The sequence below is a fragment of the Cucurbita pepo genome, chromosome 8 (genome assembly GCF_057944985.1).
Source record: "Cucurbita pepo subsp. pepo isolate OVF chromosome 8, ASM5794498v1, whole genome shotgun sequence".
NCBI classification, from domain to species: Eukaryota; Viridiplantae; Streptophyta; class Magnoliopsida; order Cucurbitales; family Cucurbitaceae; genus Cucurbita; species Cucurbita pepo.
Window position 1 is genome coordinate 1,692,159 of NC_141805.1, and position 17,157 is coordinate 1,709,315.

The 17,157-nt window shown below is 38.2% G+C and overlaps 3 protein-coding genes across 4 annotated transcripts; 1 reads left to right on the forward strand and 2 right to left on the reverse strand.

Moving 5' to 3' along the window:
• The first annotated feature begins 4,419 nt into the window (after positions 1 to 4,419).
• NET1A (Kinase interacting (KIP1-like) family protein) lies at positions 4,420 to 11,369 on the forward strand. 2 transcript variants are annotated; one of them, XM_023684174.2, is made up of 4 exons: positions 4,420 to 4,861; positions 5,125 to 5,320; positions 5,722 to 9,806; positions 10,009 to 11,369. In XM_023684174.2, exons 2-4 carry the CDS (start codon positions 5,218 to 5,220, stop codon positions 11,125 to 11,127), a joined length of 5,307 nt encoding a protein of 1,768 aa, XP_023539942.2. In that variant the 5' UTR covers positions 4,420 to 4,861; positions 5,125 to 5,217; the 3' UTR covers positions 11,128 to 11,369. The 2 variants fall into 2 exon arrangements, with proteins under 2 accessions (XP_023539942.2, XP_023539943.2); XM_023684175.2 differs by having other exon boundaries at positions 4,420 to 4,632.
• Positions 11,370 to 11,653: 284 nt separating this feature from the next.
• On the reverse strand, positions 11,654 to 13,970 carry LOC111800468 (small ribosomal subunit protein eS1). Its single transcript, XM_023684176.2, has 7 exons — positions 13,826 to 13,970; positions 13,696 to 13,743; positions 13,496 to 13,601; positions 12,648 to 12,785; positions 12,371 to 12,556; positions 12,054 to 12,254; positions 11,654 to 11,939 (listed from the first exon to the last, which is right to left on the reverse strand). The coding sequence occupies exons 1-7, from the start codon at positions 13,834 to 13,836 to the stop codon at positions 11,844 to 11,846; spliced, it is 786 nt and encodes a 261-aa protein (XP_023539944.2). The 5' UTR covers positions 13,837 to 13,970; the 3' UTR covers positions 11,654 to 11,843.
• A 1,097-nt stretch (positions 13,971 to 15,067) lies between these two features.
• LOC111800983 (leucine-rich repeat extensin-like protein 4) lies at positions 15,068 to 16,302 on the reverse strand. The gene has a single exon (XM_023684929.2). The coding sequence runs from the start codon at positions 16,288 to 16,290 to the stop codon at positions 15,154 to 15,156; it is 1,137 nt and encodes a 378-aa protein (XP_023540697.2). The 5' UTR covers positions 16,291 to 16,302; the 3' UTR covers positions 15,068 to 15,153.
• Positions 16,303 to 17,157: the final 855 nt, after the last annotated feature.

The following is a 17,157-nucleotide window of genomic DNA, read 5'->3' on the forward strand; positions in this document are numbered from 1 at the left end:
TTTACAACCTCTTCTCTTCATAGTTGATCACAGCCATGTCTTAGAAACCAAAGGCCTACCCCCTTACTCCTTAGCCCATTGGCCCAACCCATATGAATCAGGCACATGGGTGAGAGATAGGCCTTTGTCCTTTTGTATGCAGCAAGAACTGTAGAGAGGAACAAACATGTGTAGGATTTTTACTTGTTTGAAGAAACAACAAATTTACAGCACAAGTTTTAACTTTTTACAGCACTGTTTTTCTGAATTCAACTGGTAGCCAGCCACACAGCTGGCTACTTCACTAGAAAACAAGAACAAAATCTGAAAGTTTATCCCTTGGTTGGGATCCAAAAGATTCACATGCCCCTCTTATTTCCACTTTTCTTCTTAGATATACTTTTAAGGCCAACTTAATCATGGAGGTTGGTTGATTTGTAGTGGGTTTTGCTTTTTATATTATAAGGACAATCATGCCGACACTCCACAAAACTTCAACATATTCAAACCATTGTCCACACAAACACAATCTCTTTGGTCTTAATGTTCTTTGTGGCTGTTTTTCTTCATATGTTCTTGGAATTAAGAACAGTAAACCTTCAGAATACATTCAAACTTTGTTGTTCTTTCTTGGTTTGTGCTGTTGTCAATGTATTGAATCGTTTCTTTCCTTTGTTTCTAATTTCTGGGTGTTTGGGTCGGTTTGGTTTGTGCGTATCTCGACTACTTTCACGAGACAACGTTCAAACCAAACCCTACAAAATGGTTTGATGAAGCATTTCAGAGGGAAATCACATCAAGAGGGTGAAGGGTTTTTATTAGCTGTTGTACTGTTTCTGAAAGCATAATGTAGCTTTTTTGGTGAGAAGGAAAAATCCAACAGTGGGTGGACAAGATTGAGCTGAACCAATTAGAAAGGACTGTCTTTTGTTCCTTTCAAACAATACTTTGGACAATCTCCATTGATGGTGTTTGAGTTTTGATTGATGCAGAAAGTTTACAACATCTCCATTGTTGGAAGGTTTACAACATCTCCTCATATTTAACTTCTCATTAGAACTTGTATAGTGTTGAGGATCGTTAGAAGATGAGTCCCACATCGGCTAATTAGGGAGTTGATGACAGGTTTATAAGTAACGAATGTATCTTTATTTGTAGGAAAACTACGAGAGCTTATGCTCAAGGTGGTCATTATCATACTATTGTGTAGGTCCGTCATTCCTAACATATAATTCATATTCAACCTCTTCTTTTCTTTGTCTCAAAACTCAGAGCAATTTTGTGGAGAAGAGAGAGAAGAAGAGAGAGATTCACTTGATGTTCTAAAAACCTCCTGTCTTATTGAAATGAGTAATTTTGGTCGAATAAGAAACCCGGAAATTAAAAATAATAGAAGATAATAATTCAAAGTAAAAATTAAAATTGGAGGGACACCAATTATTTATATTAAGTATGAACAAACCCATTTGCCATCTGACAGGTGGACCATGAGTCATATACAATGAGTAAAAAATCCTACGTCAGCATCCATGTGGACATCATTAAATGGACGGTTTTGATCATTGACAAGTTGTCCAATGAGTCAACATTTTTACTTGGACCCAAATAATCAGAAAATATCAATATTTAGAAAATTAAATTATTGATTTTTTTTTTTTTTTTTTCATGATTCCGGACTTTATGTTAAAAGGAGAAAAGCGTAAAAAAAAAGTTTAAAAACTTTTTGAAACGAAAAATAGATGCAAACAAAATTTAAATATTTATATTTGGAATAAAAATAGAAAAGCTCCCATTTCCCCCTTTTTATTTCAATGATAATAATAATATAATAATAATAATAATTTCATCATTCGAACCCTACCGACAATGTCATTAGAGTTACTATAGACAGGCAAAATTCATGGATTTATGAGACACCCTTTAAAGCTGGTTTCAGATACCAAATTTAGACACAAATTTGAAAGTTTAAGGAACTAAACTTGTAATTTTCATACTCTATCTATAAACTTAAAAGTACTCAAATCACTCGACATTTCAACTGTCTTGTCAATATTGCATTAATGAGTATCATGAGAAAAAATTTAAATGTTTAACGTATATTGGATGAACCATAACCGTGGCATAGTCGAAACTCGAAAGTGGACCATTAATTAAAAAAAAGATGAAGTGGCGGACCCATTCAAGGGCAGACAAAATTCACCCACAATTTGAGACACCAATAATGGAGCGGTAGGCCATAAGAGAAAACCAAGACGAAACGCACCAAAAATTCAAACAATGTGTTGGCAATCGTGGGGGACTTTTTTTATTATTTTTTTCTCCATTTTTCTTGCAATTGCTTAATGTTTGTTTAATGTAAGCTTACAAAGCACCGACAGATTCCCTTTGCTATTTTGGTCTCTCTCTTAACCAATCCACATTAATATTAAACTTTGCTAAATCTAAAATAATCCTACGGCTACGATCATCTTATCAATATGGGTGTTCGTTCGTTCCTTGGTTGGGTTAAGTCGAGTTGATACGCTGTTTAGACCTAGCCCAATTATTCCGACTCTAAATTTTTTCTACCCAATTCAAACAAACCATTAATCTTTAGAATTGGATTAGTTTCCGTTATTTATCAATTTCAATATATATTTTGAAAAATTATCCTCTAAAATAATCATGAAGTTAAATAAATATATGTATTGTAATGTATTTTTTAAAATTAATAATAAATTAGAATTTGTTCCGTTCAATTTAATCTAACCAATCCAATCTACGGTTCATAATCCAACTCAAATCATACTAATTGGGATGAGAGTTGGGTTGGTTGAATTTGTCGGGTTATCAGATTTTTTGAACACTCACCCGTATTGTCGAGTTAATTTTTTTTATTTAAATATTGATCTTGACGTTAAGAAATTATGACATGTACAAATAATTTTATTTTTAGAGGACAGTAATTTAAGCATAATTTAATAAATAAAATACCAATTATCATCGTAAAAATGATTTACTAAAAAGTAAAATAAAAGGTTTTAACTAATTGTTGGGTTGGTAAATGGGGGAAGTTGGGCATTGGGACCAAAGCTAAAAACCATTATTGGTTACCTATTTGATAATTCATAATATCTATGATTAATAATGCAACAAAATTTTAAAATAATAGTCACATTTAATTTTGGATTAAGACTATAGTCTCTTATTTTCCCACATGATGATAATAAAAAGTGGGTTCAAAACGTTATAATTAAATTATAATTGTATAATAGCGTGTGGATGAAGACAATTATTTATAAATAAATGCATCCGAACTTAATAACCCGGTGAACGGCAACCAAATACGTAAGATATTTGATAGAAACATTATTAGGCATAACTCATCGCAATAAATTTTTTAGTCGATGATATATCTCTTAATTATTTTGAAAAAAAAAATATATTTTTTTTGGAGGGTTCGGGTTTGTTGATGAATGACCAACTTTTGTTGACTTTTGTATTATAGATCTTAATTCTACCTAATTTTTATTTAATAATATTAACATAAAAAATTTGGATATTATTATTATTTTCTTTTCTTAAATTATGAACTTGACATCTAATATCTCTAATTAAAAATTTTATCAATTTAATATATATTTTAGTAATATTTTATTATTATTATAATAATAATAATAATTTATTTTTCCTTATTAATGATCCATTATTAAAGAGAGGTGGTGTTCCACCCACACAAGGAAACTAGAAATATTGGTTATTGCAAATAAAAAGGAAAAAAATTAGAAATTTCATAATTTTGTGAGTAGGCAAGTTAATATATAGATTACTATTTGTGGAAAATTTGAATTATTTAATAATTTTAATAATTACTTCTCAAGAACACGATGAGAAAAATAAAAATAAAAATAAAAATTGTTAGACGAATACAACTCTCTACAATAGTATAATATTGTCCACTTTGAGTATAAAGTGTTGGCTTTGCATATTAATGAAGTTGGTATTCCTCACTTATAAACTCATGATCATTCTCTAAATTAGTCGATGTGGGACTTTTATCTTTCAATAAAAATAAAAAACTCAACTTAGTATTATATTGAATTTCTCTATCTTGAAAAAGCTGGTTAACAATAATTCAAGGCACTAATTACTGGTTAGAAACCCAATAAAGAACAGCTTGAACATCATAGCTACAAGCAACCGTGCAGAGAACAAAATTGATTTTAATAACCAATTAGATAAAAATAAAGTAGGAGGTAGCTTTTGGTGATTTAAGCACCTTAATCACTCTCTACCCACTAATCTTCTTCAGGGTGGTGACGACAAAACACAGCAAAATTGAAAGAATACGACTGTTTTCCTTTTTTTGAATCTAATTAACGCTACTTATACTGATTTTCAAGGTTATTTTTTGGGGTATTTTGTGTTAATTTCCTAATTGGGTTGCTTACCCCTTCATCTAATTCACTCCTTTTGCTTAATCTCAGGGCGGTCATTTACGCTGCTCGAACGGCTGAGTTATCATTGGACGGTTACTGTACGAAACCCGAAAATATAATGCGATAATGATATTCTGCGATGGAGAATAGCAGGGAGACAGAGAGAGAGAGAGAGAGAGAGAGAGAGAGAGAGAGAGAGAGAGAGAGAGAAGAAATGGGGTGAAGAAGCTGATTGGTTAGTGGGGTTTTTTCTTATGACCCATTTTGTTGCCTTGGTTCTTATGCTTTTCATTTGATCGAAGCGTTTGATTAGAGGAAATCGCTGTTTCGCCTCTTTTGTGGGAGACCCATTTGCTTGAAACTTGATTTTGTGTTCTTTCTGAGCTGTACTGCTTCTTGTATGATTGGGAACAAGCTGCTTTTTCAGCCGTTCTGGTGATTTTTGGTCCCCTGATTACAAAAGGGTTGGTTTCTGCAGCGCTTTGAACTATTGATTTCTTCCTTTTGCACCAATTCTTGTGTGTTGAGTTCATAATCGACTCGTATAGATAAGATTTGTTTGAAACAATCAAGTTCTTGTAAATTTGGGGAAGTTTATGTGGTTGGAGATCTGGATTTCATCTGTTTTCCTCATCCTTCTCTTTGAAGCTGCCTTTTATTAAAGGCTAAATGGCCACAATGTGAACAAAGCTTCGTTTCATAATGACGTTTGTCTCTTGCTATGCAGGTGAACTCAGTGACAAGGAGATGGGAAGGCTCGTGGAGGATTAGCTTGGTTTCTGGCCTGGATCCGTTACCTTGATTGTTGTGTTCTGGAGTTATGGCGACGTTGTTGCATTCGGAATCTCGGCGCTTGTATTCTTGGTGGTGGGATAGCCATATCAGCCCCAAGAACTCAAAATGGCTACAGGAGAATCTTACAGGTTATGCATCTTCCATCTTGACTAACCTTACTGATGCGAGTTCAGTTCTATTCCCATGTTTAGATGGTGCTTGACCCCCACATTACTCGAGTCCGTGGGGGCCTTGTCGTTTAGTTTACGAGCTGCATTGTTCTTACATTTGTTCAGCTTCCTTTAGTCTCGAATCTTTTCTTTCACTTAGAGTTTACGAACTTCACTCGACCTTTGACTGATTTCACTTGGTAAAGCTGCTTCGTTCAATCACTTGCCCTTTACCGTCCATTCGCGTTAATTTCTTGCTGAATTTTTTTAACATCTGAATTTTGGATGAGTTGGTATTGGAGGCTAGAGTTGAAGAATGAGGTAGAAAGTTTGTAGTTGAAACTCTCTTTAAAGGAGACCTGTTGTTCACTTGTTTGCAGATATGGATGCCAAAGTAAAAGCAATGATCAAACTCATTGAAGAAGATGCAGACTCCTTTGCAAGGAGAGCAGAAATGTACTACAAGAAACGTCCCGAGCTAATGAAATTAGTCGAGGAATTTTACCGAGCTTACCGTGCTTTAGCCGAAAGATATGACCATGCAACTGCAGAGCTTCGTCATGCACATAAAACCATGGCTCAAGCTTTTGACAACCAAATGCCTCCTTTTATGTTCTCTGATGAGTCAGCTTCAGGGTCTTCTAGTTCTGAAGCTGAAGTCCACACACCAGAAATCCACCTCCCGAATCGTGCACTGCTCGATCGAGATGACTCGCACAAGGATTCGGCATGTTCATCATCAACAAACCAACATCCATTAATAACAAAAGGAGACAATGAGCTAGAAAATTTAGAGGTTAGTGAAGGAGGAAGCATCAAACCACAACTAGTTTTTTCTGAAGGGGAATTGGATGACCATAGTTTGCAAAACGTATCCTCTCAGTTATCAAGTAAAGCTTATGATCTCGAATCGCATGAGCTGGTTGAGTCGGGAAGTGACGAGAAATTGGACGTCGAACTTCAAAACTTAAGAAAGAGACTCAATCAGATGGAAGCTGAAAAGGAAGCTTTCTTTCTTAAATACCAGAATTCTTTGGAAAAGTTGTCTAGCTTAGAGAAAGAACTTAGTTCTGCTCAGAAAGATGCCGGTCGACTAGACGAACGAGCGAGCAAAGCCGAAATCGAAATAAAAATATTGAAGGAAGCCCTTATAGATCTGAAAGCAGAGAAGAATGCTGGTCTTCTACAATATAATCAATGTTTGCAAAAGATATCTAGCCTAGAAAAGCTATTATTTGTAGCCCAACAAGATGCTGAAGCACATAATGAGAGAGTTGCCAAGGCAGAAATTGAGGCGCAGAACTTTGAGCAACAGCTTTCCAGATTAGCAGCTGAAAAGGAGGCCAGTCTTCTTCAGTATGAGCAATGCCTAAAGAAGATATCCGCTTTGGAGAAGAAAATCTCTCTTTCTGAAGATTATGCAAGAATGCTTGATGAACAAATGAGTAGCTCAGAGACTGAAGTCAAAGAACTTAAGAGAGCTCTTAATGAACTAAATGAAGAGAAGGAAATAGCATCCCGCCAGTATGAACAGTGCTTGGAGAAGATTGCGAAAATGGAAGCTGTAATATCTTGTGCTCAAGATGACGCAAAACGTCTGAAAGGTGAGCTTATGATGGCTAAAGCAAAACTCGAGACAACCGAAGAAAGGTGTGCTCGTTTGGAGCAATCAAACCATTCACTGCAGTTTGATGCAGACAAACTTGTGCAGAAGATTGCTATTAAGGATCAAGAGCTTGCAGAAAAGCTAGATGAGTTGAAGAAAGTTCAGAGTCTAATGAACGACGAGCAGTCGCGATTCGTACAAGTTGAAAGCACTCTCCACACTCTGCAGAATTTGCATTGTCAATCTCAGGAGGAGCAGAGAGCTCTGACTTTGGAGCTAAAAAATGGTCTCATGATGTTGAAGGATTTGGATATATGCAAACATGGTATGGAGGAAGAGCTTCAACGAGTTAAGGACGAAAACAAAATGCTGAATGAACTACATTTTTCTTCTGACACTTCAATGAAGAATTTAGAGGACCAATTATCTAGCTTGAAGGAGATGAAGGACAAACTTGAAGAAGTTGTTGCACAAAAAGAAGATCAGAGCAACTTGCTTGAGAAAGAGATCCTTCATTTGAGAGAAGAAATTAAGGGCTTAAGCGGAAGATACCACGGCATAACGAGACAATTGGAGGCAGTAGGATTGGATCCCGACTCGCTCGAATCGTCAGTGAAGGAATTTCAGGAGGAGAATGCCAAGCTGAGGGGGACATGTGAAAAGGACAGGAACAAGATGGAAGCACTTCATGAGAAGGTCAGTTATATGGATGAACTTTCAAAGGAAAATTCCATTCTCAAGGTATCTCTAGCTGAACTGAATGCTGAATTGGAGAAAGTCAAGGAATCCCAGGAAGAAAAAACTGCTATTGTTGCAGAGAAATCTTCGTTGCTTTCACAGTTGCAGAATGTAACTGAGAATATGTTGAAACTTTTAGAGAAGAACACATTGCTAGAAGACTCCCTATCCGGTGCAAACAAAGAGCTTGAAGGTTTAAGAGCAAAATCAAAGGGCTTAGAAGACTTCTGCCAGTTATTGAAGGATGAGAGGTCAAATCTTCTGAATGAACGAGGGGTGTTGGTGGGTCGACTCGAAAACATCGAACCGAGACTAGGAAATCTCGAAAAGAGGTTTACAAATCTTGAAGAAAAGTATTCTGATCTTGAAAATGACAAAGACTCTGCCTTATATCAAATAGAAGAATTGAGATTTTCCCTTCTCATGGAAGAACAAGAGCATACAACTTACAAACAATCGACCGAGGCGAGACTTGCCGGTTTGGAGGACGATGTCCATGCCCTGCGAGAAGAAAGTAGAGTAGGCAAGGAAGAAATCGAAGAACTACTAGATAATGCTGTAAACGCCCAGGTCGAGATCTATATCTTGCAGAGGTTTGTTGAGGATATGGAAAAGAAAAATATTTCTTTGCTCATTGAATGTGAACAATATGAAGAGGCATCCAAATTATCAGATAAACTTATTGCTGATTTGGAAGGCGAAAATCTCGAGCAACAAGTCGAAGTAGAGTTTATGTACAACGAAATCGATAAACTAAGAGCTGGAATCCGAAAGGTATTAATGGCTCTTCGAATTGATCAAGATTATGTGCAGGGAAATATGAAAGAAGAGAGAATCCTGATAGTGGATATCTTGACCAGAATTGAGGACTTGAAAGCTTCTGTGTTCAAAAACAAGGACAAGAAGCAGCAACTGCTTGTTCAGAACTCAGTTTTATTAACTCTTCTCAAGCAACTGAGTTTAGAGAGTGAAGAACTTCTATTAGAGAAAGATAACATTATGCAGGAGTTAAAGATCATGAAGGGGCAGCTAGCAATGCATGAAAACGACAAGCACGAGCTTCTGAAGTCGAAAAACGAGTTGATGATGCAAGTTAGCCAGTGGGAGCAACATGAGCTACTGCTGAAAGCCGAGATCGAAACTCTAAATGAGAAGCTAGTAAATCTTCAAGGGACCTGCCTTATGCTGGAAAAGGAAAATCATAATGTTGCTGAAGAAAAGAAATCTTTGCTCAAGAAATTTTTGGACCTTGAAGAAGACAAGAACATTATTCAACAAGAACAGCACGATTTAATCGTCCGGGAAGTGATTGCGTTCAATATCCTATCGTCCGTTTTTGAAAGCTTCAAAACCGAGAAATTCATGGAAACGGAGAAGCTCGTTCAAGATATTTGTCGTCTCCAAGTGGTGAATTCTGATACAAAGGAAGAAGTTGGAAAGTTAGCAGAGAAATTTCAGTTGAAGGAAGTGGAAAACTTGCATTTAAATGGTTCATTAGAGAAATTGGCTAAGGAGCTACATGAAGCTAAGGACATGAACGATCAACTTAGCCATCAAATTTTACTTGGAAGTGATTTTCTGAGGGTGACAGCCCAAGAGCTTTCTGAAACAGAAGAGAAGCTTAAAAATTCACATCTTGAACTGTCTGAAAAGTGCTTAAACCAGGAGAATGAGATTCAAAGCCTTTGTGAACTGAACGGAAACTTAAAATACGAAGTCGATTTATTGCACGACGAGATTGAGAAATGCAAAGTTAAAGAGGAATGTCTGAATTCAGAACTACAGGAGAGAAGAGATGAATTCGAGCTCTGGGAAGCGGAGGCCACGACGTTTTACTTCGATCTTCAAATCTCATTGATCCGGGAGGTCTTATACGAACATACGGTTCATGAACTTGCACAGGCTTGTGAAACTGCTGGGGATGAGAATGCTGCAAAAACTACAGAGATTGAACAACTCAGAGAAAGAGTAGGTTCCCTGGAAACTGAAATTGGAGAGATGGAAGCACAGATGTCTGCTTATAAGCCTGCCATAGCTTCTCTGAGACATGATGTAGAATCACTCAAGCATATTGTTCTTCCTCAAACTAGGGATATCTGTAAGGGTTTTGTAGGAGAAGAGGTAAAGTTTTTTTCTTATTAAATATATGCTAAAACACCTGCAGCAGTAGTTTAATGCACAAATTTACTATGATTTAGCTCAAAATAGCCAAATTTTGTGCTTGGTATCATTGAACTTCTTCAGTTCCTTTGTTCTTGGATGAGCTGAGCGTGAAGGATAATGTTGCTGAATTCTAATAATGATTTATGTTCATATGTTGCAGGAGGAGGAAACCCAGATTCATGTTCATCACAGTAGCTGTTATGTCCACAAAGATGAGATATTGGATTTGCAGAAGATTGGGGCCGTGATAAAGGCGGTCGAGATGGCTGTGATCGAAGAAAAGGAAAAGCTGAACAAAGAAGCTGCTGAAAAACGTGTCAAAAACTCGAAATCGGAAGGAAACTCGGTTCAAAAAGCAACGAGTAAGGAAGGGAAAGGTTTGAGGGATGGAATTAGTGATAAAGTAAAGGCAAGAAAGAATAAACCTGAGAATGGAATATTGATGAAAGATATTCCATTGGATCATGTATCAGATAGTTCTTTCCAGAGAAGAAGCAAAAGGAGGGAATGTAGTGAGACCAGTGATCAAATGCTGAAGTTGTGGGAAACTGATGAACAAGAATGCGAGCAGAGTTTGATTGATAGCGTGCCACAAAGCCCGTCGGACGGGCAAATCGAGTGCCCACAGTCAGAAATTGTAGAACATAAAAGTCCAGATTGTTCTTCAGAGCTGCAAGTAGAGAAGGAGTTGAGCGTTGATAGATTGGAGCTATCGCCTAGCATTAGAGAACGAATTCGACGAGGTCGAAAAGGAAAGGTTTTGGAGAGACTTGATTCAGATGTTGTTCAGTTGACAGGTCTTCTAACAAGCGTTCAGGATTTGAAAAAGAGAATGGAAGTGAACACAGTGGAAATGGCTAGAAACAATGAATACGACACGGTCGAGAAACATTTAAAAGAAGTCGAGGAAGCGATCTTCCAGCAAGTAAATATAAATGGTCAACTGAAGCAGAGTTTGGAACGCAGTCCATCCTGTTTCGAGCGAAGGTCATCGGTAGAAAGCGAGGCAACTGGAAACATGCCCCTAAACAAACTAACAGAGCAGGCACAAAGAGGATCAGAGAAGATAGGAAAACTACAGTTTGAAGTACAGAACATTCAGCGTGTTATTATGAAACTCGAATCCGAGAAAACAAGAAAAGGGAAGAACAGATTCTCGAAGAGTAAACCGGGTGTTATTCTGAGAGATTTCATCTACAGAAGCGGAAAACGCAGCAGCGAAAGACGGAAGAAGGCGTGTGCTTGTGGATGTACAAAACCTTCTACTCATGGAGACTGAGTGTGGTAATGCTGAAGAACAGCATAATGTTATAGAGGCAGCAGAGCTAGATATTATCCCCTTGTAAGTTGTATAATTGTAGTTTGGTGTTCTGTAGATCATCTCTGGATCTTTTTTTTTTTTTTTGAAAAAAATGCTCCCCTTTTGATCTTATGATGAACTATAATATAGACAGATTGATGTAGTGATATAACCTCCTTTCTAAAACTTGTACTATCTTGAGCTACCTTGATTGATTGATTGATTTTGCATTATAGGGCCCTGCATTGAGATGCATACATAATTGCCAAAAGCTTGGCTTTGTGATGCTCAAGTAACCAAATGACCTGACTTCACCTTAGTTTAAGGGGATCCGTTCTACAATTACCCAGTTGATCGATGTATTGTGTAGCACAAGATCGATGTATTGTGTAGCACAAGATCGATGTATTGTGTAGCACAAGATTACGGAGAAGTCTTTTCCATCCCCATCTCTGCCCTTTTTCATTTTCCATACCCACGAAATTCTTCACTGAAGATCGTAGAGTGAAAAAAACGGTGCAATTTGCTAAATTGATTCAATGAAAGTATTCTTAACTAAGGATTTGGTAGCACAAAATTGCGATCCTCAAAACCAACTCTCCGACTAGACCGAGAAGCGGGTTAAAACTAAGTTTGTGACAAAGCGGGGCAAAACTAAACAAAAACAGATCAAATGAAATTCAACATAACTGAACTTAAGCTCCAACAATTTCGGTAGGCCCCTCGTCTGCAACTTCATCAGCAGGTCTCTCAACCTTCACGCCAACGTCTTCTGAGTAGTCTCCATGAACCTATGAACACAGATCACGGCAATGATAAGACTCTGAAATAACATTATAATTTCATAGTCTACGGATGAAATTCAAAACATTAAGAGAGAATGAGAATAAACCATATATATATACCTCCATCAACTTTCCAAGATCGAATTTGGGTGCTTTCAAAATTTTTACTTTCCGGATAAACACATTTTGAAGAGGGTAGATGCTGGATGTTGCCTTTTCAATCTCCTTGCCGATGGACTCTGGAATGAACTTGCGAACCAATTCCTTCAAATCACAAGAGGTTGCTTGGTTTACCATGATCTCTCTCATCTTACGACGGATCTGACATGTAAAAAGGATGTCAGCATCAATTCAGAGAAAATTTAGTGACAAATGCATTACCATAAGCAAAAGACAAGTTTTACGATAAAAATACTTCACTCCAGTCCTGAACTAACCTGCCTGATCTGGCTGGATTGGGCGTAGCATGTCCTCTTCACTTGGTTTGGCCTTCTCTTAGTGAACCCAATGCAAAACATTCTAAGAGTGTAGTTGTCGGTGGTTTTGACATCGACATGAGCTTCAATCAAAGTATGCCACTTGCGTACTAAAGACCTTAACTTGTCAGTAGTGAAATTCATTCCCTGAACATTTTCACAAGAAAGAAAGAAGAAGATCAATACGCAATCAACAAAATACCATGTGAATACAACTAAGTGGAATGTCCCATCTCACCCAGAAATTTGTCAGGACATTCCTCCCTTGAACATCTTCTGCTCTCAGTCGAATCTTCCTGTAAGCGTGCTCCTCATCATCCTGAAGATCAGCCAACGAGACCTCGAAGACTCTGTGTTTGAGTCCTTCAGAAGCAATCTATTGGGAGCAGCCAAGGAAATTTAATATTTACATTATTTGCAAAATTAATTATTGATACAACCATTAGATAAATAGAAGAAAGTGTTTCAATACCAGATTCTATAACTTTTTTATATTAATTATTATGTTCTATAATTGATATTTTCCAATGTTCAATATTTATTTGAAACTAAATTAGATTTCATATTCATATGAATTAGGAATAGCTAAGATCCCAGTAATTAAGTAAACTACTACTCATGTGACTAGAACAATTGAACTAAGTTGGTTGGCTTAACTTCGGCCATTTGATGCGTAGTTTTGTAATGTGATCACGCTTAACCCAAAAAGATTAAAGCATCGCTTTTGTAATGCAATTGTCATCGGTTCCATTTTTATAGGTCTTAAATCTACATCAGATAACTTCCAAAACTCCAAAGAAGTAAGCCAGGTTACAAACGGCATTCCACAACATCTAGAAAACATAAAATCCAATCTTTTGTTCTAAGAATCCAAATATCTCCATCCAGCATCAATACAAAATTATAAGCAAGGAGATAAAGAAAAATCTTGTATCAATCGAATTCAACAATGCCACCGAAACCCATTTAAAAAACAATGCCTCTAAGACCACACAAACACCATTCAAATTCTCTTACACTAAACCCCCTTTTTCCAGATAAATTTCAAATATAAACGTAAAAGCAAGCAGAAAAGGATCGATTTACCTTGGTACCCTGCGTACGCGTAACAAGAGTCTTTCCAACATTCTTAACAGTGAAAACTGAAGGTGCTTTGATATCATACCAATCCTTCTTGGCAAATGGATCGGTGCTGAAGGACGAGCATACAACAGATACATAAAGTACTCCAAAACCAACACTAAGATCTGAAAAACAAAGGAATATAAAAAAATATATATACTCACGCTTTCTTCTTGCCTCCCTTCTTTCCCTTCGAAATCCGCTTGTTCTTACTGATTGAAAAGAAAACAAGTATGAGAGATAAAAACACAATGCAGCATACAATTGAAACAATCGAAAAGAAAGAAAAAGTACCCGACGGCCATGGCTGGAGGAGGCGAGTTGCCCTAACTCTGCGGATGTTATGCTGCACGGCAGAGAGAGTTTGAGAGCTTCCAATACCCTAAAATCTGCGTTTATATAGGTCAGGTTTTTGGTGTTTTATATTTTTTTATTTTCAATAATTTATCTGTTAATTTTACTTTAAGGGTTAACTCTATCTAACCTAACTAACGAAGAGTTCACAATAATATCACAATTTTCGTATATTTGTAAATAGAGTAACAATATTATATTTAAATAATAGTACTAATTTTTTAATTGGGTCTTCATCAATTACGAGGCCAGAGTCCACAAAACTAGAGTCCATGAACACAAGCCCACGGAGGGAGAACCCACCACACAATAGTCCATGAGCTCAAGCCCAGGCGGCGAGAGCTCACCAAACAAGAGTCCAAGGACTAAAGCCCATGAGGCAGGAGCCCACAAAAAAAGAGTCCATAGACTCAAGCCCAGGCGGCGAGAGCCCACCAAACGAGTCCATCGACTCAAGCCCATGAGGCGAAAGCCCAACAAATAAGAGTCCAAGGACTCAAGCCCATGAGGCGAGAGCCCACCAAAGAAGAGTCCATCGACTCAAGCCCATGAGGCGACAGCCCACCAATCCAGAGTCCATCGACTCAAGCCCATGAGGCGACAGCCCACCAATCCAGAGTCAATGGACTCAAGCCCATGAGGCGACAGCCCACCAAACGAGAGTCCATCGACTCAAGCCCATGAGGCGACAGCCCACCAAATAAGAGTCCATCGGCTCAAGCTCATGAGGCGAGAGCCCACCAAAGAAGAGTCCATGGACTCAAGCCCATGAGGCGAGAGCCCACCAAAGAAGAGTCCATCGACTCAAGCCCATTAGGCGAGAGCCCACCAAATAAGAGTCCATCGACTCAAGCCCATGAGGCGACAGCCCACCAATCCAGAGTCCATGGACTCGAGCCCATGAAGCGAGAGCCCAACAAACAAGAGTCCATGGACTCAAGCCCATGAGGCGACAGCCCACCAATCCAGAGTCCTGGACTTAAGCCCACGACCGAGAGTCCACGAAACACGAGTCCATTAACTCTAGTCCATGGAGCTGAAATTTTTGTTGTTGGTGTTGTTTTTTCTTTTTTTACATCCACGAAAATAAATTTAATATTACTGTTTTTTAGTTCAGTTTAATATTATTGCTATTTTATTTTAAAATTTTCATAAATCAATTAGAAAATAAAAATTGGCCAATATAAAGTAAGAATTCAAATTACATGCATATGTATCACATCACCAATTAAGCAAATCAGTAATACCAATCATTACTAATACTAGTATTAAAGCGGCGGCGGCGGTGGAGGTGGCAGCCGTCGAGGGCAGCCAAAGACGCCGCAATCAACAGGGTAAGAGTACAGAGCTTTACATTCCTCCGGCGAACGTTGTAGTGGTCTTTCCGGCAAACAATTTTTTCGGTCATCACTCTCCTGAAGCTTCAGGCACATCGACGGCTCACTGCAGAAGAAATTATACGAGTAAGTGAAGTTCTGCAATGTCGGCAACAAGCAGACACTCGCCGGTATCTCGCCGGATAGTTGGTTATGTGCGACATTTAGCTGCTCCAATTTCTTCATTCCAGCCATTGTCTCCGGCAAAGGTCCAACGAGATTGTTGTCACTGACATCGAAAACGGTGAGATTGCTCAGCGACCCAATTTCCGGCGGCAAACACCCAATCAACCCACTATTTGTGATTATAATTTCTTCGAGTGTATTGTTCATATTTGACAAACTCGAGGGGAGGCAGCCATTAATGTTGTTATTAGCAAAAACCAGCACAGAAACAGGGGAATTGCCGATGTTTTCCGGGAGGGAGAATTTGAAATCGTTGTTATTGATGAACAGAGCATCGAGTTTCTTTTCAAACAGGGAAGAAGGGAGATCGCCGTGGAATTTGTTGAATCGAATGTCGAGGAATTGGAGGGAAGGGAGAGAGAGAATTACAGAGGGGAACTCGCCGGAGAAGTCATTGTTGCTAAGATCAAGCTCAAAGAGGAGAGTGAGGAAACGGAAGGAGTTGGGGACGGTGCCGCAGAAGCGATTGGAATTGATGTGAAACAGGGCAAGGTCGGTCAGGAGGCCGAGATCGTCGGGCAGGGTTCCCGAGATGTTGGCGTGGTTGAGGTCAACCCCGGCAACGGTGAGGATGTCGGGGTCGTCGGGAGCAGGGGCACAGAAGACGCCGGAGTAGTTGCAGACGTTGGGACCGTACCAGTCGGCAGTGAAGTTGGTCGGGTCGTCGGTGATGGCGTGTTTCCAAGCTTGGAGAGCTGTGTAGGCCTTGAGGTGTCTCTGGTTGGGGAGAAATGTGGATGGCGGCGATGGCGACGGAGATGGCGGCGGAGATGCTTGAAGGGAAGGTTTGGGGAGGAGGATGAGAATAGAGAGGAGGAGGAGGAGGGAGTTTGAGGTTTTCATTTTGGAGGAGGAGGTTAATGGAGCATGGTTGTTACAAAAATTATAAAATTGGGTTTTTATATATAGAGATTTAAAATTTGAAATTTTCTACTTAATTTAATATCACTATAGTTGGTATCAAGTTAAGCATGTGCTACATTTATTTCAGATTAAAGCAAGATATTCCTATACGGCTGACGACGACATCACAACTCGAGACCATGATACATGCACAGAGTAGTCGTATTTATTTTATTAGACTTATGTTTTTAAGTTAAATATTTATTTAGTTTTTTGTTGTGTCATTTTTAGAGGTGTTTTCAAAACACGTAAATTCATCACTATGTATTAAGATGAAGGTGACATATTATGAAAGTTTAAATGAAGTATTTTTGCATTCAATGTTTATGATATGTATACGGTACTGACCTTAAATTAGGTAGAAAATTGTGGGTCGTTACACGAGAAAAGGGAGGGGTACATGAATGAACCAAAACTACATTCGAACGAAAGCAATCATGAAGATGGGATGATTAAGAAAGACATAAAAGAATTGAAAGTCACTATCTATACTAACAAGGTGCATTTTCCGATGGCTCAATCATAAAAATTTTATGGTTAAAGTATGTTTTACTTGGAGTAATTCTATGATGGGTGAACTTCTAAGAATTCTCCCAGGATGCATATGAGTGAAGACAAAATATGTTCGAAGAACCAGCATTTGTTGTGGTTGTGTGTTTCGAGATTGAATTGCCGCGATTTCGGCTACCTGATTATGCGGGAATCTCTAGTTTTCCTCTCTGAGGTTATTTGAATCTCTCCTGCCTCGTTTGAACTTCACTCTTAGAAACTGAAGAATAAATAATGTAATCATGTCACATAGGAATA

Bases quoted from the DNA above. Each gene is read 5' to 3' on its own strand.
- NET1A (XM_023684174.2), top strand. From the start codon at position 5,218: ATGGCGACGTTGTTGCATTCGGAATCTCGGCGCTTGTATTCTTGGTGG. The intron at 5,321-5,721 runs GTTATGCATCTT...ACTTGTTTGCAG, and splicing joins GCTACAGGAGAATCTTACAG to ATATGGATGCCAAAGTAAAA. The intron at 9,807-10,008 runs GTAAAGTTTTTT...CATATGTTGCAG, and splicing joins AGGGTTTTGTAGGAGAAGAG to GAGGAGGAAACCCAGATTCA.
- LOC111800468 (XM_023684176.2), bottom strand. The intron at 13,602-13,695 runs GTGAGTATATAT...CTCGTCCTTCAG, and splicing joins AAGGGAGGCAAGAAGAAAGC to CACCGATCCATTTGCCAAGA. The intron at 12,786-13,495 runs GTAAATCGATCC...TGCTCCCAATAG, and splicing joins CGCGTACGCAGGGTACCAAG to ATTGCTTCTGAAGGACTCAA.
- LOC111800983 (XM_023684929.2), bottom strand. From the start codon at position 16,290: ATGAAAACCTCAAACTCCCTCCTCCTCCTCCTCTCTATTCTCATCCTC.